This window comes from Pleurodeles waltl, chromosome 8 (genome assembly GCF_031143425.1).
Source record: "Pleurodeles waltl isolate 20211129_DDA chromosome 8, aPleWal1.hap1.20221129, whole genome shotgun sequence".
NCBI lineage: Eukaryota > Metazoa > Chordata > Amphibia > Caudata > Salamandridae > Pleurodeles > Pleurodeles waltl.
The window spans coordinates 165,418,521-165,446,371 of record NC_090447.1 but is presented as its reverse complement, the minus strand read 5'-3'; the positions used below and the strand labels follow the sequence as shown (position 1 = coordinate 165,446,371).

General features: G+C 44.3%; 1 protein-coding gene across 1 annotated transcript in view; it reads right to left on the bottom strand.

Annotated features, from left to right (window-relative positions):
* The window catches only part of LOC138249851 (N-acetylated-alpha-linked acidic dipeptidase 2-like), a 700,770-nt gene that overhangs the window by 123,158 nt on the left and 549,761 nt on the right, over window positions 1-27,851 (bottom strand). Inside the window, exon 13 of the mRNA XM_069204013.1 lies at window positions 8,970-9,033. Within this exon, the coding sequence (XP_069060114.1) occupies window positions 8,970-9,033 (64 nt within the window). The remainder of the gene's footprint in view (window positions 1-8,969; window positions 9,034-27,851) is intronic.

Below are 27,851 nucleotides of genomic sequence, written 5' to 3'. Positions count from 1 at the left end.
CACCTCTGTTTCAAGTATTTATTCCCCTAACATCTATATCAAATGTCTAGTTCAGGACAGACTGTTAAGGAGGAGTCACAGTTATCCACCAAAACTCAATTCAACTCAACAAATGTTTCCTAATCAGAAACTACTCCACCCTCTTCAACGTTTACATTATCTACTGCCCAACTATATTGAAGCAAACAAAGTCAGTTGCATTGCTGCCATCTCTGCCATAATGGTCGTCACTCTCCATCTTTGCAACTCCCTGTCAGGAGTCACTTCCTTCAAGTAAACACACAGTATTTCCCACCTCACCCTACCACACAACAGATTTATCTAAACCTGTGATCCTACCTACCTCCTCCAATAATCTCATCACCACTCCTCCACTGAATGGTTTACTAAATCTCTCTTACAACGATAACCAATTTGGCTTCTTTGGATCTAGGAGGGATTTCAGGGTCACTATGTGCAAAACTCTTGCGCAATGCATGCTTATTCAGTATAGCTGTTCCTACCATCCAGAGTCATGCCACTTATCTTTCTATAGGCCCGTCACCCTCACACAAGAAGTTTCCTAGAAGCACTATTCACATATGGGTTCACAGAAGCTATCTTCCCACTACAACATAAATAACAAAACTTGGGCTTATAAAGTTAAGGTCAAAACAGCAAAACTTATTTTTTGTCTAGTGTATTTTTAAGTGCTTTCATTGGTCTTTGATTCATTTTCCATATGGTTCTACCTTTAGAGCAACAATGTGTTTTCAAAAAGACATACTTTACCAGTGGTTCTGTTTCTTTTTCTTCTTTTCCTCTCCTTTCTTTTTCTCTCTTTTCTTTGTGTAATGGTTTTTATTGACAGAAAACGTGTTCAAATAAAATACAATACAGTGATTCGGTGTCAGAATATCAATAACAAAATATGGCTCCACTGGATGCGAACAATATTAAAACACAACATTTTTGTCAGACAATATCCAGGCCACAATGTTCTGGTACCATACCAACGAACGTTTTGTTTTGACTCATTTTCCATGGCAGGCTTTGCAAAATTGTTCCACTCAAATTACACTGCCACATCCACTGATCTCTGCAGCAAGTATTCCACAAGATCCCTGCCCAGAAACATTCCCCTTCTGCATTGTCTCATACCTAAAGCCTCATCTACCTGATGGAAATGTTTACTCAAATCCATTTAACCTATCTTTTAGCCAATTTAGAATGATTTCAAGCAAATACTGGATTCCACCTTCATTGATAACATCCTGAAACTGGCATTTGACCTGCACCACCTCATGTAATTTGCACCACAGCAACCTATGCCCAATGCATTGGATCTCTCCTATCTTCTACTCTTCACTGCTGAATTAGAAACACACCTCTGCAATTAGAACATCTTACATCTTGAAACCTCTCTTACATCAGTAGTATAGGCACATAAACAGGTTATATGTTATTTTTGTAACAAAATCGTAACAATATTAAAAGCTAAGAAAAAAACAAAAGCTATTGCATGAATAAATCTGACAGGAAACAGTTAAGTAGCAAGAAAAAAAAATAGGTTACTTTTTAAGGTATGATAAAGTGAAATGTCAGACTATGTTTGGGAGTGAAAGGTCACAGGGAAGAAATGGGCTACTGGGCCCCACCTGCAGTAAAGATCGCTTGTCACTGGGTTCCTGGGGCCAGTGCTAGTATGTGTTTATTTATTTATTTTTCTGGTTTTATATAGGACAACTTTGTCCAAAGGCACCAGAGTGCTTTATAAGAGAAAAAGAAGAACATGGATAACAATCAACATAAAAAATAACAGATATGCAACAATGAAAATGCATTAATCCAGTAGTTAGAATCAGAGGAGAAAGGTCAGGTAGATTGGATAAGTCAAAAAAGAAGACATGGTCATAGGTTCATCACAGTTTCATCCAAAATCTGTCTCAAAAAGGAAGATTTTGAGAACCATTTTAAACATAGCAAAGCTCAAGGCTTTGCAAAGCCCTGGTGCGATGCAGTTCCAGATCTCAGTTACAATGGCAAAGAATCCTTATCTCAGAAAATGTTTTTATTTGAATGTTGGAAATTCCAACAGGAGGGCATCAACATTTCTCAATCCCCACTGAGTGCCAAATATTTTCAGTTTTCCAACCAAATAGGACAATGCAATCTTAAATTGGGCTATTGCTTCAATAGGAAGCTACTGTTTAGTATGAAGAATACGATAAATGTGATCACATTTGTGTGACATTTCATGGTGTGCAGCTGCGTGAAGCACTGCTCTCAGGAGTGGCAGATACGACTTCGGGATACTGGAGTGAGAAAAGTCCCACAGTTCAGTTTGCAGAATACCTGCGCCTGGACTACAGCTTACACTTCATGTTGAGGAATGAACTGCCTGATGTTCTGGAGCAGTCTAAGCTGAAAGTGGGTGCTCTTCCACAGCTTTGCAAACTGAGTGAAGCATGCATTGCTGCACTTGACAAGGATGAACAGTTCAGGGCATCACAGGGAGGTAGCATGAGGGTTAGACACTCAGAACTCAGGTGCTTGAATTAAATGTACAGCTGCATGATTGTCTTTTCAGAAACAGTTAAGTATTTTAATCATGCCAGAACTTAATATGGTACATGCAAAGTATGTGGATCTTCAGGGAAGAACTTCAAAATGTACAGCATTCTCTACAGAATCAAAACTTGGAAGTAATCATGATTACAGCTCAGGTACAGACTCGCTATGCTCAGAAGCAAAGTTTCCTGAAGTACTGTGTACCAGAGGCCAGTCCATAGCTAATTAGTAGTTAGTTCTTGTACGGATAGCAATAGCAATGTTCAATAAATTGCCTCACCAAAATCTGATAGCCAAATGTTTACAGTATAAGTCTCTCAGGTGTATGGAGCTACCTGATATGATGTGCACTCAGCATTACCAAGTGTGGGGGTGCTGGTGCATGGGACGTGCTTTTGTACTCACCCGTGCAGACCCCCCTCCATCTCTCTACGGTCAGTCTACCGGCACAACAGTTGTCCAATGAAAACACCTTAAGCACTCCAGCAGTTGAGGTGGAAGGATCTTCCTGCTTTGGTTCATTGCACAGATTTAATTGCTGCAGGGCAATAGAGGTAAAGTCAGAACAAGAAGTCTGCATCACAGGCCTTGAATTCAAGCTGTATTTACTTTTCAGTTGACAATGTCAAGTTGGACATGACCTCTCATCAGTCCTACTTGAATCTCCAGTCAGGCAGAAATAACTGGGGCATCCTGGGCACTTCACGGGTCTTCTTAGCACTAACACATGTTTCCTCTGCTTCCTTTAAAGCACTCCTCACCTAATGCTAGGCAGCTGGCTTTTGTTCCAGAAGTGGGCAGGATCCGGTAGGGCCAGGCTCTCATTTTTCCATTTAAAGTAGGCAGGCACCTGCCAGGGACAATGGCAGAACCACTGCTTCCTCCAGCAAGACTTACAGAATTGAGGCAGACACTTTTTGAACACAGCAGCTATTCTTCCAGAGTATTGAATCAGCTTGAACTAGAACACAGTGGGGACATTTCAGGCCCACTTTTTTATTTTCAGACAGGGGATGTATCTCCACATTGCGTTTAGAAACGTATTTAGCCTACTTTCCTTTTGTAGCCATGTTTCCTCTGCAGCATAGACAGGTTATTTGTTCGAGTAGATGGCTCCTCAAAGCAGGATGTGATGATACTGGCTCCAAGCAGGAGCATGTGTAAAAATTGCACCTGGCTCTACTCAGCCTTCCGGGGTCAGTTACTCAAAAGAAAATAAAGACTATGGGCCTGATTACAACTTTAGAGGAGGTGTTAATCCGTCCCAAAAGTGACGGTAAAGTGACGGATATACCACCAGCCGTATTACGAGTTCCATAGGATATAATGGACTCGTAATACGGCTGGTGATATATCTGTCACTTTACCGTCACTTTTGGGATGGATTAACACCTCCTCCAAAGTTGTAATCAGGCCCTATGTTTTTTCCCTAAAACTTCTATTTCACTAGCAACTGTCAGTGCTGACCGGCCTCATTCTTTTTAGGAAGGACTAATCAGAAATCCCTTACTGACAAGGTCACATAGGATTTCTAAAGGCAGTACTGTGTCCATCCCACCTCACTTTCCTCAGGATACTGTTGTGAATCCTAGTTTGTTTTAATGGGATACAGGAGTTAGCGTAGCCTTTGGCTTGCAGACTCGTGCCCCCGTCACCTAGTGACCTTTACCCTACTTAGCTTGCTCTGTTTTAGCGTATTCATTCAATTAAATCTTTTAAGATGGCTGCCTTGTTTTTAGTTAGGCCCATGTTTTAGTTTACGTTATCAGTACCACCGCGCTAAGGTGTCAATATCGAGTGACAAAGATAAACAAACTGTAGGTGTTCACTTTAGGTACTTTCCCTCTTCACGCTTTCGAGGGAATTGTTTATATAAATTACCGTTCCAAGCATGCCTTGTTATTTATTGTTTGGGGACAAACCTACTCCAGGGGTCCAAGTAGATCTGTATAAATATTCCTCACTTAAAGAGATAGTCAGAGGGATTCCGACCAGATGCCATTGCTGCTATCGATGCTGCACATCACGTTGACGCAGTCTTTGTGTATCTAAGGAGTCTGAGCACCAAGGGAACGAGGGCTGGGGGCTCTTCTCATGGACATGGCATTGGCAGATTAGGTTTAACATACCTAGCTCGCCTTTAGGTTAGAGGTTAGGCCTATCATGCTAGGCTATTAGGACATATTTCACACTTCGTCATTTCATGATATTGCAAGATGGTGGGGGTCTTTGTATTAATGACTTGTCTTTACCATTATGTTTCTTGCACTGTTCATTATCCTAATCATTGTAGCCCATGCAATATATCGCAGAATGCAGTTTTGCTAAATAAAACCTATTGAAACTTTACTGCATCTTCTTCATTGCCTGTGTTTGATTGAGACATGTTGCTAATGTCAGAAAGGGGTAATCTACCTTTAACCACGACACTCCCTGAGATATCACACTCTTGAGGAGTCCATGCATAAGGGCTGCCACAAATTACCTTTTAAAGTTTGGGTTTCTGGTGAGGTGCTGCTTGTGAGCCGGGAGGGTTGGGACGACAGTTGCGACTCGTTGTAGGACTGGCATAGTCACCTACAGACATAAGTACTGTCATCCTTAAACCAGCAGTCTTGCCTAGAGCAAGAGCCCAACTACGACAATACAGGCTTAACACTTTCACTCTTTGTGGGCTGTTTTCTGATTTCCAACCTCTATTTCGTGCCAAGTCAGACCAGAGCAAGCCAAAATGTATCCCACAGGTAACAGCGCACATACATTCTCATGAACAACATGGAGTCCTGAAACCATGCATGCACATGTGCTGAACGTTCACACATGAATGTCTACATAGGGTTGAACGATGACACGTTAGTGGACTTTACTTGAATTGGTCTCTAAGCATCATGCTCTCCCATGAATAGCTAAAAATGACAATTCAGCAATTGACCACTAAAAGAACGGTACACTGCCACCAGCACTGACTGGACATGGTAAGTAAACCACATCCAGAGATAATGGTAGAGGTAATAGGAAAGAATATGTAATTTGGAGGAGTGGGTTAGGGTTCACAACACCCTGATAGCGTCTTTCTGGTTCCAGGGATTTCCAAACAGTGTAAAAGAATTAATGTAGCAAACACTGTCAATGTCCATGCTTCACACTAGGAATTTATTAAAATTGAAATGATTGTGTCAAATTGAATAAATTAAGCACTACTTCTTGTAGAAGTAACCAAACTGGAAACAGCATTACTAAAAGAAATGCTATCAAATTCTGATGTTATAAGTACATTTTACTCAAGTGTAGCTACCTATAAATGTAGGCAACTACACGTAAAAGCTCATTATGACTGGTATAATTCAGAGTACAATAGGATCGGATGCTCTTAAATAAGATGGCTTGGGGTGTACTAAAACAAGATACTTTTCAGACCAGAAAAGAGCATGTAAAATGATTTAGAGCGAAGAAACGCAACAATGTGGACAGGACTTAGTTTGCTCCAATTCATCATTTTTGGGTATAGACACTAAATATTTCCAAAGGTTGGTTTTGGTGGAGACATAGTCCACTAGGAACTGGTGCTTGAGTATATGAGTGAACAAAGTTAGATTCAGGATATTTTAAAGTAACTTATGAAGATCTAGCCATGTTGGCTTTCTTCCCTGGTCCTGAATATTATTATATATAATAATGTGTGTCCCTTCATTGTTCATGAGTGTGAGTTTGCCTTTAAGTTCTCAAGCTTCGAAACAAGACTACTGACTCATTCATTATGCATGATCTCTGTAAACCTGTTTTACTGCTGTGGGATCCCTATCACTGTATATAGTTCTATTCTGGCTAAACAGATCTTTCTAGACTCATGGAAATTAGATGAAATAATTCCAATATATAATTAAAAGAGCTCCAGGTGTGATTAGAAAAATGATCACCTTCCACTCCTTTCTGGATTGTTTATTGAAATTAATTCCTGAAATCATACTAAATCGGATTGAACCTGGTATGACAAACGTTAATTATTTCTCCCGCCAACCACCACTTCAAGCAGGATTTAGGAGAGGGACAGAAAGTATAGAAGAAATGTGTATCCTGATTCAGATCACCAAGTTTCATTTTGAATAAAGAATGAATTAAACATTATTTGTGGCTCCAAAGCATGCATTTCATTCTGTATGTTAGCATTTGCTGTGGAGTGTCCTTCTTGATAAAGATAAGGACTTCTCATTTGTGAATATTTTCAGAATAGCATGCCCAAAGTTTGGGGCCTACCAGAGAAATAACGGATAGTTTGGTTGTACATAAAGTTTTTAGGTAGAGCTGCATGCTGGCACCAGCTGTTTAATTTACATCATAATGGTTTGGATTTTCACCTTTGAATGTGAATGATGTGTATCAATAACGGGCCCTAAATGCACTACTGTTCTTTGTTTTGAGTTGTTTGAATGCTTCTTGGGCGATGCCCATCCCATTTATTCCTCTTTGAGATGAAGTAGAAATTGACTCAAGTGATACATGACCAACCTTTTTGGCAATGCATCTGTTTTTTTTTTTTTTTTACTCCTAGTGCATTCAAGTGCCAGGTAGTTACACCATTGTTTGCTAAGACCTTGACAAGACTGCGAGAAACTTTCATTGTGATTTGTGGCTTTAGCCCATGACATTTATGTACATTATAAGAACACCTTGGAGCTATTTTTAAATTGTGTACATGGTAATCACCCTAGGTGTTAAAGGGGTAGACATTAAAAATAAGCAAGAGCATGGTATGTCAATTGGCTGAGATGCATTGAATTTTACTTTTCTCAATTACATTTAAAACAACTTTTGAACACCCCAAATAATTAGCACAAAGGTTTATTTGAATATACCAAAGCAGAAATACAGGCTACCTGTAAAGCAAGCTCTAGCAAAAAAAGTATCATGTACCACTATGTTAGTTAAACGCATTAAGAGCTGAAACAAATACCTATCTCTTAGGATGTCTCAAACAATATATGTTTAAATCCAGTGGCAGCCAGTAATTTTAGGAGAGAGAGAGGCAGACGGGACACACATATACACACACATCCATTCATTCACACACACGCACATCCATTCACAACACTAGCTACCACATATTCAAACATATATGCTATAACATACATGCTGGCATACACCAAACACTAATTAAAAGAAGAAAAAGAAAATCACACTTACCTTAGGTCAGCCAATGAGGGAAGGGAGCAGTCCCAACCTTGTCACAGAGTGGGATGGGGTCAGTGAGACTGCTGACCACACCCCAACTCTATGATGAGGAGTCACTGATTGACACTCAGCTCTGGGTGCTTTGGGGCTTAAAACTGAAGCCCCCAGGTCCAATGTAATGAGTGACGCTACCCAGCATCACCGAGGGAGAGGGCCTCAAGGACCTTTGATGAGCTAAGCTAACAAAGGCACTCTACACAGAAGCTGTGACATCTTCAGCCCAGCCAAGTTCAGCTCAGGCAGCCATGAGCCTGCACATTTAGCCATGTTTTGCTTGTGGCTGCCTGACCAAAAATGAAAAGTGTCTGTCAGGCTGACCTTTGCTAAGCCTGACACTCTTCTTGAGGGGCAACAGGTGAGGGGGCATGGTCCCTCAGCCCTTATGGACAGGCTGCATCTGTTAAAATCTGAGAATGTGTTTTCAGATGTTCACATTAAATGCAATTGGCAGTTGTTCTACATCAGAAGTCAAGTCCTTGAATTTGTACTGCACATGGAGCACTTATGACACTCTGTAGCCTATTTTGTTCCTCAGTCCAAGTTATTGCTAACGTGGCCAGCAGTTGTTAAAATTCCTCCTTGTAGGCTGATGTGAGCTGACCAATTGCCTCAAACTTGTGCTGCTGTGAGAGGAAGAAAAATGTCAATGACACAATTACAGACAAATAGGTGAGAAGGACTGGATGAAATGCCCTATACGTAAAACCAGTATACTTGTGAATTTAGTAAAATCAAGGGGTCTCGCCTAACGCCAGCCCTAAAAAAAGGACATCACGAGTTAACTCAGGATTCTGTGACATTCTTACAGAATTAGACCTACAGCCCTATTCTTCTGTATGACCTTGGAACTTCTCAGTGATTTTTGATACTTGAATGGCATAGGAAAGGATATGTTATCCCATATGAAAAGCAAATTGCAACTGAGACAACAGTCAAAATAACACAGGAAATTCAGAACAACTAATGCTAACAAATCCATTGACAGCTTGATCGGATAAAACAATGTCAAAAACTCTGTTCTGGGAAAAGAAGTAAGAGGTTTTAAAGGCCAAATAGTTAATGTTAAACAGAGGACGCAGTTGCTTGACACAATGAATATTAATCACGTTATATTTTATGAGAACACCCTCACTTCACATCAAACTGAGAAAAATAAATGTCTAGGGGGTGATCTGAACAGTTGTTAGTACCTTCTATAGCAGAATCAGTGTTGATGTAAGCAACTCCTCGATCCTGTAGGACTTTCGCTTTTTCCTGTGAATGAAAACAAGTTAAACATCTTTAGCACTAAATTACTGTTACGGTTTGATGTTTCTGTCATGAAAAGGTAAATTACATCAGAATGTTGGGAGCTCCATTGAAGACAATGAAGTGGCTCAGGGACAATAAATGGTGGTATAAACCTTATGCTCCAATGTTTGCCTTTCTGTCTCTCCCCTTTTAATTTAGAAGATTGCACCCTTAGTGGGTGGAAAGTTCGAAAAGCATTCCAGCCAGTCTGCTGCAGGATATAGCGGTTGTTAAAGGCCCTCACGTTTGTTACAAGCCCTCCGCCTGTAGCTCATGTCTATAACTCTGGTTCAACTTTAACAACTGGTACAGCCCTCTGCCGCAAAGTATATTAAAAGCCCTCCCCTTGTTATAGGTTTCGTGGTCTTTAAGAACCCTTACTGCCCTTAGTAGAAGGTTGTTGCTTAAGCAAGTGTTTTTCCATGACATATGATGGATAAGATGTTTGGATTCTACTTCAAGAGAGAAATGGTACACATTTCAGGTACAAACATGGCATATCTGGATGATGTAGCTGGTGAACTACTTTGTACTACAGTAGGGTGGGATGAGATCCCAACTAGAGAAACACCACACAAGATGCAGCATGCAAAGATAAGTGAAAGGATTTGTCTAAGGAAATGAAACATTTTCAGTGCACAGAAAAAAATGAATAATTCTGAGGTTATTTACATTATACTTACAAAAGAAATTCCAAGATGTAAGATAAAAAGAATAAAAGACAATTACTGTATAATATATAATTCCTTACATAGAATGCGATTAACATTTTTGCTAACTTTGGTATCAGTACTGCGCAAACCTGGATGCAGCTGCAACTTCATAACACTCCCTAAACCTGCAATATTAACCAAAATTGAATTTTTCAGGTTGTTTGCTTGTCAGTATGCCTTGCACGTTTCTTATTTTATTGGCCTTAGAGCAACGGTACTCAAAGTACGGCCCGCGGGCCGCCAGCGGCCCCACGGACCTAGCTTGGCGGCCCGCGAGACGCACACCAAACGCCATATCATAATGGCACCAGTATGTAAACATAGAAGAGGGCCGCGGGAGCATGCGCAACAGTGGCTTCCTTGCGCATGCTCCCGCGGCCCTCCTCTATGTTTACGTACGTCGGCCATTGTTTATGGCGTTACCCTGACGATCCTGGAAGCCAAAGCCCCATAAAAGTCAGCGCTTGCAGCTAACTTTTACGGGGCTTTGTCGTCTGCTTCCTGTCACCGGCTCCACGTCTGCTGCCCGCCTGCCTGCTTGCTGTTCCACATTTGTGGCATCTTTACAGTGCTTTGAGTCAGGTAAGGCTCTTTGGTTATTTATTTATTTATTTGTTTTTAATGTAGTGTGTGTGTGAGCAGATTGCGCTGTGTGTGTGCGCTGTGTGTGTGTGTTACTGGGGTAGGGGTGAGAGCAGATGGCACTGTGTGTGTGCGCGCTGTGTGTGTTACTGGGGTAGGGGTGAGAGCAGATGGCGCTGTGTGCAGATGGCGCAGTGTGTGTTACTGGGGTAGGGGTGAGAGCAGATGGTGCTGTGAGCAGATTGCGCTGTGTGTGTGCGCTGTGTGTGTGTGTGTTACTGGGGTAGGGGTGAGAGCAGATGGCACTGTGTGTGTGCGCGCTGTGTGTGTTACTGGGGTAGGGGTGAGAGCAGATGGCGCTGTGCGCAGATGGCGCAGTGTGTGTTACTGGGGTAGGGGTGAGAGCAGATGGCGCTGTGTGCAGATGGCGCTGTGTGTGTTACTGGGGTAGGGGTGGGAGCAGATGGCGCTGTGTGCAGATGGCGCAGTGTGTGTTACTGGGGTAGGGGTGAGAGCAGATGGCGCTGTGAGCAGATTGCGCTGTGTGTGTGCGCTGTGTGTGTGTGTTACTGGGGTAGGGGTGAGAGCAGATGGCGCTGTGTGTGTGCGCGCTGTGCGTGTTACTGGGGTAGGGGTGAGAGCAGATGGCGCAGTGTGTGTTACTGGGGTAGGGGTGAGAGCAGATGGTGCTGTGAGCAGATTGCGCTGTGTGTGTGCGCTGTGTGTGTGTGTGTTACTGGGGTAGGGGTGAGAGCAGATGGCACTGTGTGTGTGCGCGCTGTGTGTGTTACTGGGGTAGGGGTGAGAGCAGATGGCGCTGTGTGCAGATGGCGCAGTGTGTGTTACTGGGGTAGGGGTGAGAGCAGATGGCGCTGTGTGCAGATGGCGCAGTGTGTGTTACTGGGGTAGGGGTGAGAGCAGATGGCGCTGTGTGTGTTACTGGGGTAGGAGTGAGAGCAGATGGCGCTGTGTGCAGATGGCGCTGTGTGTGTTACTGGGGTAGGGGTGGGAGCAGATGGCGCTGTGTGCAGATGGCGCTGTGTGTGTTACTGGGGTAGGGGTGAGAGCAGATGGCGCTGTGTGCAGATGGCGCTGTGTGTGTTACTGGGGTAGGGGTGAGAGCAGATGGTGCAGTGTGCAGATGGCGCAGTGTGTGTTACTGGGGTAGGGGTGAGAGCAGATGGCGCAGTGTGCAGATGGCGCTGTGTGTGTTACTGGGGTAGGGGTGGGAGCAGATGGCGCTGTGTGCAGATGGCGCTGTGTGTGTTACTGGGGTAGGGGTGAGAGCAGATGGCGCTGTGTGCAGATGGCGCAGTGTGTGTTACTGGGGTAGGGGTGGGAGCAGATGGCGCTGTGTGCAGATGGCGCAGTGTGTGTTACTGGGGTAGGGGTGAGAGCAGATGGCGCAGTGTGTGTTACTGGGGTAGGGGTGAGAGCAGATGGCGCTGTGTGCAGATGGCACTGTGTGTGTTACTGGGGTAGGGGTGGGAGCAGATGGCGCTGTGTGCAGATGGCGCTGTGTGTGTTACTGGGGTAGGGGTGAGAGCAGATGGCGCAGTGTGCAGATGGCGCAGTGTGTGTTACTGGGGTAGGGGTGAGAGCAGATGGCGCTGTGTGCAGATGGCGCTGTGTGTGTTACTGGGGTAGGGGTGGGAGCAGATGGCGCTGTGTGCAGATGGCGCTGTGTGTGTTATTGGGGTAGGGGTGGGAGCAAATGGCGCTGTGTGCAGATGGCGCTGTGTGCAGATGGCGATAGGGGTGAGAGCAGATGTCGCTGTGTGTGATAGACCGGACCCTGCAAGGGTAAGAACTGTGCTGCTGTATCTTTGTCTTGTAATGCTTAGGCACCAAGTTAGACCTTTGTTTGTGCAACCTCTAAACAATAATGCTTACTTTTATAACCCATACCCACCAACCCAGTACAGCCAGAGAGAAACCACCCACCCATGAAAACTACCAAAAATCAGATGACAATCCCAATATAAATCAAACCATTTGTGAAGTGTCCAGTGGGGTACACTTTGTGTGATGGGCAAACACCTTCAGCTTACTCCTCCTCCCAGGGGTGCGGATGATAAATGGCTGCTGCATCTAATTAAATGTCTCTTGTGATTAGGATAGGGATATACTCTGGAACATTCCCATTTGGCTCTTGTGATTAGTATAGGAATATACTACTAGAGCCAGGGCTGTTGAAAATGTCTTACAATAATACACTTTTTTTTATCTGGCCCCTGGCATTTCGCGCACAGTTGATTTCTATTGCTGTGTGACCCAGCATGCTGAAAAAAAACAAATTTCCTGTTCTTTTTACAGTGGCCCAGAAAATAATTTGTATGTTCGGGTCAACATATGTTTGCGAAAGTTCGTTTTCCACAATGGGACTTTTGAAGAGTAAATTCAGAAATAAGCTAACAGACTTACATCTGGATCAGCTCTTAAGGCTTGCCGTTTCAGACATAATACCAGATTACAGAACACTAATAAGAGACATGAAGTGCAAAATAAGTTCGTAGTATGTCTTCCTTTGACATACCTATTTTCCAGACTCAGAGAAAACTGTGCTGCATTGGGCCTGTGCTGAATATCCTGTTCACAAGAATTACCATGCCATGCCTCTTAAGATTACTATTGTCTGATAAAAAAAATGTTTTTCAAAATGTCCCCTTTGTAGGTTTGTAGTTATACCTGGATTCAAAATACAGCATTGTTTAGCATTGTTTTGAAAAAGGGGGTGGGGTGGTTGTTCCCCCTCTAAGCCCCGCCCCCCGCTGTCACTTCAACCATACTTCAATTTTGGCCCCCGAGAAAAAGTTTGTGAGTACCCATGCCTTAGAGACTCAGTTTCCTGATTGTGATGGTTTGCAAATGAAATATAACAGACTACCCAAGTGCATTTACTTTAGATCCTGTGAGAGAAATACTGTCTCTACCCACAAGATGGCGATGGACAGCAGTAAAGAAAGTGAAAAGGTTTACTGAAGCACTTTACCTAGAAGTTTGAATGCTAATCGTGAAAGACGCACGGTCTACAAAAATCAGTGAATGAACATCTATTTATGTCGAGTCGCTCTCTGGTAATCAGTGACGTTTACATTTGCTATTTCTCCGTAGAATGCACGAGCATGACATTTACTTACATAACGTACTTAGCGGCACATTTTGAGGGGGGGTGTACAGCACAATCATTGCACTGACCGTAAGTAACCACAGGTATATTATGGGTGAATAGCACGGTTGGTAGGAAAGAGGTGCTCTAGATTGTGGCAGCGGGACAGAAGCAGCCTGGACAAACTCAACTGTGAGAAACGGAGCAAGACACTCGCGTGACTTCATTTCGGAACGTTCCATCCGTGCGCGGGGAGTAACCATTTGGCACCAAGCCTGACTTCGCGGTATGCAGGCAGTAGACTGGCTGGCTGCCGAGAGTCCTTGCCATAGGGACCGAACTGGGGCCAAAAATATGCCCTGGCAGCGAAATAAAAATGCCCCCCACCCCCATTAGTTAATCAGACAGCTGAACAAGTGTCCCACATTGGCAAATCAAGTGAGTTTTGATCTTAAGACGCGCTGTGCATATGTTTTTCAAGATATAGTCGAGTGCATACATTTGTGTTTGCTGCAGGCACTTCTTGCGGGAATTCCAAATAAAATAAAATGGTACAGGACATAAACATACATGCCAACACTGTAGAAGAGGAAAGTGAAGGGATTTAAAAAAATAATCGGGAGATTCTATCTCCGTCGCTGACTTCTATTAAAGCAGAGGAAGTTTCAGTCGGAAGACAGACAAAATAAAGCCACTTTTGCTTAAAAATCGGGAGCCTCCCAGCTGAATCAGGTCTATTGGCATCTATGCGTAAAACAGGCCCACAATAAGCCACAAAAGCATTGGCATAGCCAACCGGTCTCGCCTTTTAGATGTGAATGCAGGTTCACTATGTTTGTCTGTTATTGTGTAATGATGTGCATGAGTGCATATGTAATTATAACCTTGGTTGGAGGGTGGCGTAGTGTCTTGTGTAATAGCTGTAGTATGCAAATCACAGAACATAGCCAAACATAAAACTCTGCCTCAAATAATAACACATAATACATACAGAAGTGTAATTATTATCCTTCTACTTGGGCGACAAGATGAAATTATAGGTTATGACAGTGTCATCATGAGTTTTCCCAGGAAGCTGGAAACGTGGGGGCTGCTTTTACAGCGCGGACCGGTTTTATAAAAGTGCATCATTTTAAAAACAATTGCAGAGTAACTCATATTCCTAGCAATTTCAAGGCCATTATAAAAGTGCCAAAATGCTTCTATTATTTAATACACATGCTAAAGACAGATCAGAGTTTCCTGTAAGGGCAGTTATAGCTCGTGAATGATACCCCAGAGGGTTAATATACCTGTACAAACAATGTGTGCTATGCAGTTCAAAGAATATGGCCAAACATTTCCCTTGGAAACTAAAAGGGCGGAGGACGCGTTTGCAGCAGGGGGTGGGGGAGTATAGGCGAAGTGAACCATTTTCAAAACAACTGCAAAGTTCTTTTAATTTCCAACAGTTGTCAAGCAACGATAAAAGTACCATAATACTTGTATTTATTAATGTACCTGCTGGAGATAGTTTTAAATTTCGTGTATTAATAATTAGAACTAACAAATGAAGCTCAGAGAGTTTATGCACCTGCTGCTTGCAGCAATAAGAATATATTTGGAGTTTCTGGTAGTGCTGCACTCTTATAGCTAGACTCTCACATTTAATATCAGAGTAAAAAATAAAAAGACAAGCATAGGCACACTTGCTGGACAAGGCATCGCGGGTGTCCGGGGAAGATGGAAAGGTAAAAGTCACTTTTTCAACACTGGGCCGGTTTTACAAAAGTGCATCATTCTGAAAACAATTGCAGACTAACTGGGATTTCCAGCAAATAGAAGGAAATTATAAAAATGCCAAACTAGTTATATTAATTAATAATATACCTGCTAAAGAAAAAAAAAAAAAGTTTTGTGCAATGGCAGTTATAGCTTTTGTAAAGGAGCACACAGGGTTAACATAAGTACAGCAAACAAGGTATACAATGCAATTCCCAAAATAGGCACAAACAGAAAAAGCTGGGTAAAATAGTAATGGATGAAACATACAGATGTGTGATTGTCCGGCAACAGTATGAATGTATTTTATGCTTGTGGCACTGCATTCTCGTAAGCAGCCGCTAACATTGGATATCAATGCCTCCAAGCAGCCAACATGTGATCCCCATTCTAAATAAAAACCTATATTGAGTAGACAAGTGGTTGAAATGAGCTCACACCTTTAACAAGATCAAACCGAGATGGCTGCATCACAAAAGAGTGTTAAGTGATGTAGACAACGGACTACTTTGTAGCTGTTCGAAGTCGGAGTCTGCTCCCCTATGCAAAAGGAACAGTAAAGAATGGTATCTGTATGATGACCAGATGTGTATGTGACTCACGCGTAGACATTAAATGATTTGCCCTTAAAAAAATGCTTACAAGATGTTTGTCCTAACTGTGAACAACATCTGTTGTTGTTTACGTGTTCTCCTTTTAAATAAAAAAGCAGGCCACTTTTGCTGCGGGGTGGGCTCGGGGGAGAGGGAGGATGAGTCCAGGTTTGTAAAAGAGCATCATTATTACAAATAAAGTGCAGAAATACTTGTATGTCAAACTGGTTCCAGCAAAGATAAAAGTCTCAAAAGGTTTCAACTAATTCATTTACCTGCTAGATAGGGTTCTAAGTTTAGTGTTTTGGCAAGCAGAGGTCATCTAAGCTAGCACACATGGTTAAGATACATGCTACACACAACTTGTAGTATGCCGATCACAGAACATGCCTTAAAATGAAAGACTGAGTAAAATAATACAGATTGAAACATAAATGAGTGTGATTAGTCTCCGACTTCTCTAGTTTTTTTTAACCTTGTGGTAGTGCTGCAATCCTGGAACCACCTTATCACATTTAATATCCGTGTAAATAAACAGACAGAGACAGCCATAGCAGCTATAACAAGCCACAGCAGCTGTACAAGGCCACAGCAGCTGTACCAAGCTCTGCGTATCCCTAGAAAGCTGGAAAGGGTGGGGCCACTGTAACAGCTGGGTCTAGATTGGTAAAGGTACATAATTTTCAAAACAACTGCAGACTAGCTGAGATTGCAGATGCATTTCAGGCAACTATAAAAATGCCCAAATACTACAACTATTTAATATACCTGCTGGAAAGAGTTTGAAACTTCATGTACTGGCAATTATAGCTTAGCTAAGGAAGCACAAAGGGTTAATATACCTGCAGAAAGCAACATGTATATACAGATAAGAAAACATGCCCAAACAAACACAGCGTCAAACTAAAGCAGAAAACAAAATACAGAACTGTGATTATTAGCCATCTGCAGCAGAAATATAAAGTACAAGTTACTTACCTTTGGCAACAAAATATCTGGTAGAGACATATTCTAGTTGCAGATTTCTTACCTTTGAATTTTCCCCCAGGCGTCAGACTGGATCTGGAGATTTTTCTTCAAGCAATACTCTTGCACGTTGGCAGGTGCCGTCGGTCGACTCTGCGGGCATTGTAGTCGCCGTGATTTCGTCGAGAGTAGTAGACGCCGCCCTCACGCAGTGACATCAGTTTCTTTTAACGAGTTTCCACAACAAAGCACAGAGCAGCTAATAACACTGAGATTGGTACGCCAGCGCTAAGGACCTGAAAGGGGGAATCCCTGTCCCTGGAAATCAGTTCGCAAGCGGGGAGGATGGGTGGGCAGTAAGGAATCTGCAACTAGAATATGCCTCTACCAGATATTTTGTTACTGAAGGTAAGTAAATTGTACATCTGATAGAGACTTCTAGTTGCAGATTCCTTACCTTAGAAGAGATACCCAAGCAATGCCATCCTCAGCAGTGGGCTGCGACCCAAGATCATACTAGAAAGTCCTGTAGGACCGAACAAACAAAGTAGCCGTATCGACTGTCCAGGCAGTAGTGCTTAGCAAACGTTTGGAGAGACACCCACGTAGCCACCTGGCAGATATCCAGGACAGGAACTCCGCACGCTAACGCAGTGGAAGCAGCAGTTGCTCTGGTGGAATGAGAACACAAGCCTTCAGGAGGTTGCTTCTTGGCCAAAGCATAGCACATTTTGATGCAAAGAAGCACCAATCGAGAGATGGTAAGCTTTTGCACTGCCTTCCCTTTTTTCGCACCCACATCCCCAATGAAGAGTTGATCGTCCACCTGGAAATCTTTAGTATGATTGAGGTAGAATGCCAACACTCTTTTTGGGTCCAGACGGTGGAGTCTCTCCTCCTCATGGGAAGGATGTGGGGGTGCGTAGAAAGTAGGCAAAGTGATGGGCTGGCCAACACAAGAGGGCGTAACCACCTTAGGAAGGAAGGAAGCTCTAGTGCGCAACACAACTTTGTCAGGGTGCACAGACAAGTATGGAGGCTGAGGAAAGGGCCTGTAGCTCACTCACCCTACGAGCAGAGGTGATAGCGACCAGAAAGACAGTTTTAAAGGTGAGGAGCCACAAGGGACAATTATGCATTGGCTCAAAGGGGGTACACATCAAATAAGTTAAGTACAAGATTAAGGTCCCACTGAGGCATGATAAATGGAATGGGAGGAAATAAATGGGTGAGCCCTTTTAGGAATCTATTCACAATAGGAGATTTAAAGAGTGAGGGCTGATCAGGTAGCCTAAGAAAGGCCGAAAGGGCAGATAAATACCCTTTAAGGGTGCCCAAAGCAGAGCCCTGCTGGGCTAAAGAAAGAATGAACAGAAGAACCTCAGATAGAGGGGCGGAAAGGGGATCAACAGATTTCTTGGTACACCATGCCACAAATTTATTCCAACGACAGTTTTAGTTGATGGACGTCTGGCTGCCAAGATAACATTGCAGACTTCGGGTGGAAGGGCAAAAGCCGTCAACTGTTGCAGCTCAGTCTCCATGCATGAAGGCGGAGGTTGAACAGGTTTGGGTGAATAACCGTCCCCTGTTGCTGCGACAGAAGATCTGCCCAAAGAGGCAGTCTGAGTGGAGGATCGATGGACATGCTCAATAGCTCTGGATACCATACTATCCTCGCCCAGTCTGGAGCCACCAAGATGACTTGGGCCCAGTGGCGTAGCGTGGGTTGTCAGCACCCGGGGCAAGGCAAGTAATTTGCGCCCCCTAACCCGTGGATTTTAGCACTCGAGTCCCCCCCCCAGATGTTGCGCCCGGCCCCCCTGCACCCCCACGCTACGCCACTGCTTGGGCCCGGTCGTTCCTGATTTTCTTGAGAACTCTGGACAGAAGAGGTATAGGCGGAAAGGAGGCCGGAGTTCCACTCGAGACGAAAAGCATCTCCGTGCGAGTGCCGCCTTGGAAACTCCAATGCGCAAAACAGTTGACATTGCACGTTCTCTGCAGATGCAAACAGATCTAACCAAGGCTCTCTCCACTGCTGAAAGAGACCTTGCAGCACCTCTGAATGGAGACGACATTCGTGATCGGCTGTGCATCAACAGCTGAGTTCGTCCGCTCTGGCGTTGAGGGAACCCTCCAGATGTTGAACCATCATGGTAATGCCTTGATGTTTCAGCCATGTCTAGAGGCGTAGTGCCTCCTGACAAAGGGTCCAGGACCCTACTCCGCCCTGTTTGTTGCAATACCACATTGCAGTAGTATTGTCTGGATATGGAGCCCCGACTCCGCTGGAGACCAGAGTCCTCGGATCTCTGCCTCTCCCATGTGGCCACCCCCACCCAGAAGTGATGCATCTGTCACTATAGCGAGAACATGTTGGATGAAGGGAGAGGGATCTGCCGTGGACCCAAAGCAGATTCGAAAGCCACCACTGAAGGTCTTTCACAGTCCCCTCTGAGATCTGGACCAGGTCGGAGAGATTCCCCTGATGCTGCGCCCACTGGAACTTCAGATCCCACTGCAGAGCCCGCATATGCAATCTGGCATATGTTACTAGCAGGATGCAGGAGGCCATGAGGCCCAGCAGCCTCAGTGTCGGTCTCACCGAAACCCAATACCGAGGCCGAAAGAGCAGAATCATAGCCTGAATGTCTTGGACTCGTTTTTTGGGAGGATAAGCCCAAAACTGCACTGTGTCCAGAACCGCTCCAATGAAAGGGAGCGACTGAGAGGGGGTCAGGTGTGACTTCGAGACGTTTATAGTGAACACCAGCATGTTCAGGAGGTTCGCCATAGTCTGGGAGATGACTTTCTGGGGCGAGTCCACCTTCAACAGCCAGTCGTCGAGGTAGGGGAAGACTGAAACCCCTAGCCTGCGCAGATGAACTGCAACTAACGCCATCACTTTCGTGAACACAGAGGGGCACTGGTAAGGCCGAAGGGGAGCACGGTAAACTGAAAGTGCTCGTGACCTACCACGAATCGTAGGTAACGTCTGTGGGCAGGCAGGATGGGGATGTAGGAATAAGCGACCTGCAAGTCCAACACTACCATCCAGTCTCCTGGGTCCAAGGCGGACAGAACCTGAGCCCGGGTGAGCATTTTGAGTTTCTCCTTCTTGAGGAAGTAGTTTAGGTCCTGAAGGTCTAGGATTGGACGTAAGCCCTTGTCCTTCTTTGGTATCAGAAAGTAGCGGTAATAACAACCACAACCTACTTCTGGCACAGTGATCTTTTCTATGGCTCCCTTGGTCAAGAGAGCTGCGACTTCCTGGCGGAGAAGTGCCAAATGATCCTCTGGAAGGTAATCGAAAGGATGGTGGCATGGGTGGCAAAGCAGATTCGAAAGGGAGGGAGTAGCCCTGTCAAACGATCTCCAAAACCCACCTGTCCATGGTGATATTGTGCCAATATATGGCAAATCCTGCCACCAACTATACATGAGTGAGGGGACGGACTAGGAGGGTTTGGAGGCTGCAGCGGGGGCACAGGTGGACTGGACAGACCTCTGATTCCCTGTCCCACTGCCACGTGGGATTCCGTGTCCTCGGCCACGCATAGGCTGACCAGCGTGTGAGGCACGGTGGCTGTGTGGAGGATGTGACAGGCAGCCCTTTCCGTGGCCACAAAAGGGGTGAAAAGCAGACTGTGGTGGGCAAGGGGCCAAGGAAGGACCGAGGGACCGAGCCTTTGCCCAGGAACCCTTGAATCTCTCCAAGGCCGAGTCCGCTTTGTCTCCGAAGAGACGGGAGCCATCAAAGGGCATGTCCATGAGTGACTGTTGGACATCCCATGAAAAACCAGAAGTACGTAACCAAGCGTGGCATTGTAAGGCCACCATCGTAGCAACCGATCTGCCCAGAGAGTCGGTCGTGTCCAGCCCACAACAGATTGTGAACTTTGCCGCATCTCTCCCATCATTCACAGCTTAGGAGATGATAGCACAGGCCTCCTCCGGTATCTGCGGCAGGACTTGCGCAACCATATCCCACAAAGACTAGGTATAGCGGCCCAAAAGGCATGCAGTATTCACAGACCGCAGCACGAGACTGGAGGAAGAAAACAACTTCTTGCCAAACTGTTCCAACCTTTTGGATTCCCTATCCGGGGGTGCAGAAGGAAATGCGCCTGAAGAAGAATAAGCCTGGATAACAAGACTGTCAGGTGTGGGTGTTGGGACAGGAATTTAGGGTCGTTCAGAGCCGGGCCGATGGCGGCGTGCAATAGTCCTATTCACAGGAGCCCCTGTGTTGGGTTTGTACCCTAAAGGACATTGGTGAGGGCTTCATTACAAGGCAAAAGTGGTTCTGAAGTAGAAGGCCCAGGCTGAAGCACCTTCGAGTCGTCGGAGATAAGAATCAGGTTGACGTTGAAAGTGGGCACCACCGACGTCGGGGGTGTCAATAATCGACCTGGCGCGGGGGAAGGTCTCAAGGGTACGACCGGTGCCAGTGCGGATCCACGCACGGATCCGGAGGTGACCTTGGTAGCTGAAGATGCCGGTGTGAAACCCGAAGGCCCCTCAGCCGTACCACTCGGCCCCAAATGTGCTGTATCTGGGTCGGACCGCCCAAATATGAGACGCATGGCCTCATAAAACTCTTTAAGCTGGGTGGGGGTTGCTCTGGCTCCAGGAAACTCGGGGAAGCACGGAGCTGACCCAGACGCAGGCTCCGAGGATGGAGGCCTAGTGTGTGGATGCTCTTCCCGTGTCGGCCGAGCGACGGGACGAAGTCTGGAAGCGATGGGACTTCTTCGACTTCTTCTTCTTACCTTGACTCAAGGATTTAAAAGAAGACGAGTGGTGATGACTCCGCGACCGATCTCGAGTCCTTCCTCTCGAACGAGACCGGGACCTATGCGAAGTCGAGTGCCGGCCGCCATTAGCTTTAGGGACCGCTCCCTCAAAGCCTTCGGGTGCATGGCACGGCACTCGGAGCATGGCTTCGGGTCGAGCTCGAGACATCACAGACAAACCCGATGAGGATCCGATATCGTCTGATGACAGTCCTCGCATGGCTTGAACCCGGTCTTCGGGGACATCCTTGACGCACTAAAAGCACACAAAAAAAACTCGACAAAATGGTCGAATTCGGCCAAAAAATAGCCAGGGTAGCTCTTCTCCAGGTCAGCGCGTGGTGCGGAAAGAAAAGAACTGATGTCACTGCACGAGGACGGCATCTATATATACTCCTGATGTCATCACCGCGATCATGACGCCTACAGCACCCGCGGAGTCGACTTACGCCACTTGCCGACGCGCAAGGGTATTGCTCGAAGAAAAATCTCCGGATCCAGTCTGACGCCTGGGGGAAAATTCTAAGTTAAGGAATCTGCAACTGGAAGTCTCTATCAGATGCTAATTTTAGCTTGTAATAGTGCTGCACTCCTGGGACTAGCCACTAACATTTCATATCAGTGTAAATAAAAACACACACAAATCCACAGGAGCTGTACTGGACTTGTGCATTTCCCTAGGAAGCTGGAAAGGTATGGGACGCTTTTGCAACAATGGGAGGAACTGGAGAAGAGCATCATTTTAAAAGCAACTGTAGAATTCTTTATATTAACTACCACTTCTCAAACAACTATAAAGCAGCCAAGATACTTTCACTAATTAATGTATCTACTAGAAAGATTTATGAGTACTGTGAATTGGCAATTCGATCTCATGTAAGGTAGAGCAAAGTGTTCATATAGCTAGGGCCGGAGGCGACATACCGGGCATCATGCGTATATATATTGACCGTGATCAAGACCGTGAGGGTCCAAACGCATTGGTGTTAGTTTGTTTGGGGTCCTGTCATGAAATAAAAGTAACCTGCTGTAATCCTGTGAGTGCCGCAATTTTGACTCAATTGTCAAACTGGTGTGAAGATATATATATATTTAGATTTTGTTAATGCTACATTTCTATAAGCAGCCTCTAGCATTTCATATAAATATACGTAATAAACAAACATAGCCATACTACATGTATCAAGCATCATGCATTTCCCCAGAAAGTTAAAAGGAAGAAGCTGCCTAAAAACAAACTCAACAAAACATTTGAAAAAAAAACAGCATCACGAGGAATATACAGAAAAGTAATTCCAGCAAATAATATATTAAAAAAGACACACACAAACAAAGCAATGCATACAACTAAAAACGCACAGAATATACAAAGAATAATTCCATCCAAAAACTAAAATTAATGCACAAACACAACCTTGAATACAACAAAAGAAAATATTATTCATTTTCAAATTCGACAAACACAGTAAACAACCTCACACGAAAAACCAGCATCTAACATTTCATCTTAATATACAAAACAAACACTCAAAGCCACTCAAAATATGATTACGTGTTTCAAGAGCTGGTCATGATCTTAAAAAATAGTTCCTGAGCAGTAAATAAAATAGAAAAACAAGGAAGCCTACAGGTAATGGGGGCCTATGCAGGAGAGTGGACAAATTTCTTAAAGAAGGGACCAGGAAGACAAATTACCCACTAACAAGCAAGGATTGATAAAAGACAAGCAAAGAGAACAAATTAAAAGTGGTAGGTTGAGGTCAAGACCACAAAAGAGATCCAACAGGTCATTGAGACAGCACAAGCACTGTCAAGGCTTGACCTAAAAACAGGCCACATACTGAATTACTATATGGCACTCTGACCCTGGCCCTCAAGAGAGCGGAAGACAGTCCACAGACTAGTGGTGGATGGTTTTCTGGCACCATATCATGTTTTGTGGCATGAGGAAAGTGGCCCCTTGGAAAGTGTATCAGTCTGGTAGATGGGCACGGTTATCTGTCAGGAAGTTCCCCGTGGGAGACCCCGGCTGGACACAGTGGCTGCTCCAGGCCTCCACTGTATGGCATTAGTGTGTGAGTTGCACGTGGTATTGGAGTTGCTCTTTAGGGAAATCTCCCTAGATGGAGAACAGCTTGTCCAATAAATCCAGAATAGGTTTTTCACAGTTAAATATATTAGCATGCAAATGTATTTACTGTGCACCTTACAAGTGTTAACTGATTATAGTTAATACAAGCTGCATTTTCAAAATGGCGTACAGTAATGCTACCACATGTTTTCTTGTATGGTGTCTTCTTTTTCATTTCAAGAAAAAAGCTGTACCGGCAATTTCGAACTATGGGCCAGATGTACAAAGCGTTTTACATGGTGCAAACAGCAAATTTGGTTACCGACTCGCAAAATGGGAATGCAACTCGCAAATAGGAAGGGGTGTACCCCTTCCTATTTGCGATTTGCATCGTGATGTAGAATTGCTTTGTGACTGCGAACGCGGTCGCAATGCAATTCACAGTTAGCACCCATTTCCATGGGACCCCTTCCCCTTTGTGAATGGCTCTGAAAAAATTAAACAACAACGTTTCATTTTCTCGAGTGTATTGCAACTCGTTTTCCTTTAAGGAAAACGGGATGCAGTACAAAAAAATAAAAAACTGCTTTATTAAAAAGCAGTCACAGACATGGTGGTCTGCTGTCTCCAGCAGGCCACCATCCCTGTGAGTGCAGCGAATCAGAAGGGGGTCACAAATTGCGACCCACCTCATTAATATTAATGAGGTGGGTCTTTGCGACCCCCTTGCGATTCGCAGATGGTGTCAGGGACACCATCCTGCATATGGGTTTGCAACTCGCAAATTGCGAGTTGCAAACCCATTTCTTGATACATCTATCCCTAATTGTCTTTTGTTTTTATTTTTGAAGTGATTGTTTAGCTTTGCACAATCCTCAGAGCATGCAATAAAGATCATCTGGAAAAGGACATCTTGGAACAAATAGGGCACTGAGAAGGATTTCATTGTGCTTCAGCTTGTGAAAATAATGGGACTGTCTTATCAACGTGCACTTTAACCTGACTGGTCCCCTTCATGGGAACTGTGTACACGTGCGTCAAAATGCAGAAAATTATTTTAACTAATACAATGCAGACTTTTTCAGATGATGCCTTTCCCACTTACTCGAAGAAGCTTTACTCAATTCATTCTTACTGCTTTTGAGCGGATTTTCCATGTGGACACCTTTCATCCTGATTTCAAAGAACTGTCCCTGACTTACTCCTACCTTTGCAGTGTTGGGTTTCATGGAAGATTGAGTCTGTTGTCTGTGAATTGAGGCAACTTTAGAACAGTTTGTCTTTCCATTCAATGCTTTTTAATTGCTTTGATTACACATTGAGTAATGAATCTATGAACTGGCCATTTAGCTACAACTAATTTGATGATTTAAATTTGCAACCTTGCTAATCTTTTAATAAACCTTCATGGTTTGCAAATCTAATACTCTCTGTCCACTTTGAGAGGCATAACATGCTCCACATTATTGCAAAGTATTTCCTGTTGTGTCAATCTCAGAATTAATGGTCCATCCAATTGATTGCAGCCTGTACTATAGTTTGCACCAAAATGTGCATGGTGCATCAATTCTCATTTATTGTCTTCTGCTGGGCACTCACCCACTTCTGATTCCCCTTTTTTGTTTTCATTGCCCTGGATCTGAGTGGCTGGCATTGCCTGAACCATGGGATTTCGTGGGTTAGACTCTACTCGCCAGCCGCGTGGTCAACATACTCCCTTTTATTTTTTTTAAATGGTGAGAAGTCTTTTGCTAATTGGCATTTAGAATTTGCTGGTAGGATTACTGATTTTTATCAGGGCCTAATCATCCACTTGAGACTGGACTACTTTCCTCTGCTTTTATGCTTGTTACTCACAAGGTGTGAGTGATGGGCACTTTGGTGTTGTTCAGGCTCATGGATGAGGGGGACCTGGATATGGATGCAGTGCCCTTTCAGAATGGAAGCTGGGGCAACATGTGTACTGACATTAGCAATGCTGTGATGCTGGCACAAGAACTGGTATATAGCCACTTTGACATTATGCTCCTTAGATATTCCCAGTACTTTCTGCACTTAAATATGTCAGACTCCCTTCTGGCCACCGTGCTGTTTTGGGCTTGTAATGTAGTTCTCTCATTTGGAAATATTGCTGAATTTTGCCTTATTGTAAGAGTAGATAGTTAATGGTTGTGAAATGGCACACAGACTAATACTTCCAGAGCCTGGGGTTGACTGCTTCAACAGTAGTGGTATTTAGATACTGAACTTTGGGATATTTCATGCAATAGTCCACTTTCACCAGAAGATGTTGTGCATGAGGAAGCAATCACTCGCTTTGTCACAGGAATCGTTTCACCATGGTCCTGGTTGAATGGGGTATTAATCAATTTGAAGGGTCAGTGGCCTGATACCTTAGGCTTTTTCTCATTTCTGTCATTCTCATGATATCTATGGAGGAGACCAGACTTGCTCTCTTAGTTGAGCTTAGTACAGACCATTAAGTGGTGCCAATTGTGAGCCATGTCTATTATTTTGAGACTTAGGGGGTCCAAGAAAGGTAGTTTGATATCCCCTCAGCACCAGACTTTGCAGAGCTATACTGCAGGGTGAATATTTATCATCGCCTTTAGTTCTGCTTTAAAGGTGAGGGTCATTGTTGGGTGCCCTGCACTACAGTTGTAAACGCATTTTGATATGCACAGATAATCATTTAGAAGGTTGGGCTTCTATCCTTTTTAGGTCATGTCTATCAGAAAACAGCTGTCTACTTGCATCATATACATTGAGGGCTTACCAAGAATAAACAGGGGTTAGGAGCCCGGCCATTGCTTACTATTGTTTGGCTTTTAGTCACTCGCATTAGCCTGCTTCTCATTCTTGGCCTAGCTTGCCAACCTTGTGTTTGTCCCTCTCATTAAACATAACCTATGTACTATTGCTTTTGATTGACTGGCTTCTATGCTTCCACTGCTTGCATTTTAAACATTACCTTTCTTTTGGACTGTGAACATCCGGAGAGTGCATGCATTTTCTTACTATCTCCTTGCTATATTTATCTGCCCCTGCACTATGTATTGCCCTCTATCATGTATCTTTCCACTGCTCCCAAGCAAAATAAGTCCCTGTGTTCATCTTTCCCTCACACTCTTTACACAGCAAAACCTCCACTTTTGTCCCTACACTCCATGTTGTTTTTTAGTTGTCTGCTCCCCCCGGGAAGAAAGCTGTAGAGATAACAGAAGGTATAGGTCGGGTTGGACAGGTCTCTGGCTGTGACCAACTCGACATATGCACTTTAGGACTCAAACCATTGCACTGTTTAGGAGCCATGGTCTGTACAGCACAGCTACCCTGGTCTCTTTGGTTGCACTGGGTTCACCTGTCCAAACGAATCCTTTCTTTGCTCTCATTCAGGTTTAAGTATGAGAGGACAACCTGGATTGGTTTGGCCAGACTAACCTGTCGCCGTGGGTCATGCTTTCAAAGCAGTGCAGGGACGGGATCATTAAAGACATGCCCAATAACTGGGGCCATGTTTCTTTAATGGTGACTCAATGGTGATGCTTTCTCCTCATGGACAATGCCAGTAATGGCATTGCACAGGAGGGGTGTGAAGGTAGCAGTAGGCATCTCATGCACCCTAGGCCAAAACTTTGAGCACGTGCAACCATGCCCATTGGTGGTTGAGGTCCATTTCCGACCAGTTCAGGCCTGCTTACTGTAGGCACCATGGTGGCCAATCCTCGGTCAGCATCCAATCAGATCCAGAGACTAAAGAGAGGCAATTTAATTACTACCCTCTTAATTGTCACAAAGTCCCATAAGGCTTCTGTGGTTTGTTTTCTATAGCTTCTCAAATGAAAAACCCAGCACTGTGTGGATTCCTTCCCGACAGGCCGCTAAACGGCGAGGCTTAGAAAATAAACAAAAAAATAAAGTTGAAAGTGGGGCAGGTCACAGGCCTTAACCTAACTTTGGCCCATGGGCATATCTGGCCTTATGTTCAACACTGGAGTGGCGCCCTTTGCTATAACATAGAATATGTGGCAATACCACCAGGACATCACCTTTCATTTAAGGTGTCTGTGCAAAGTGAGGGTCGATGCAGCATTTTATTGTAAACACACTGAGCCTCTGTGTACAAGTATTTCGGGATCACAACTGGACTGGTTCAAGTATTTTAGAGGCGCGTCATAATAATATATG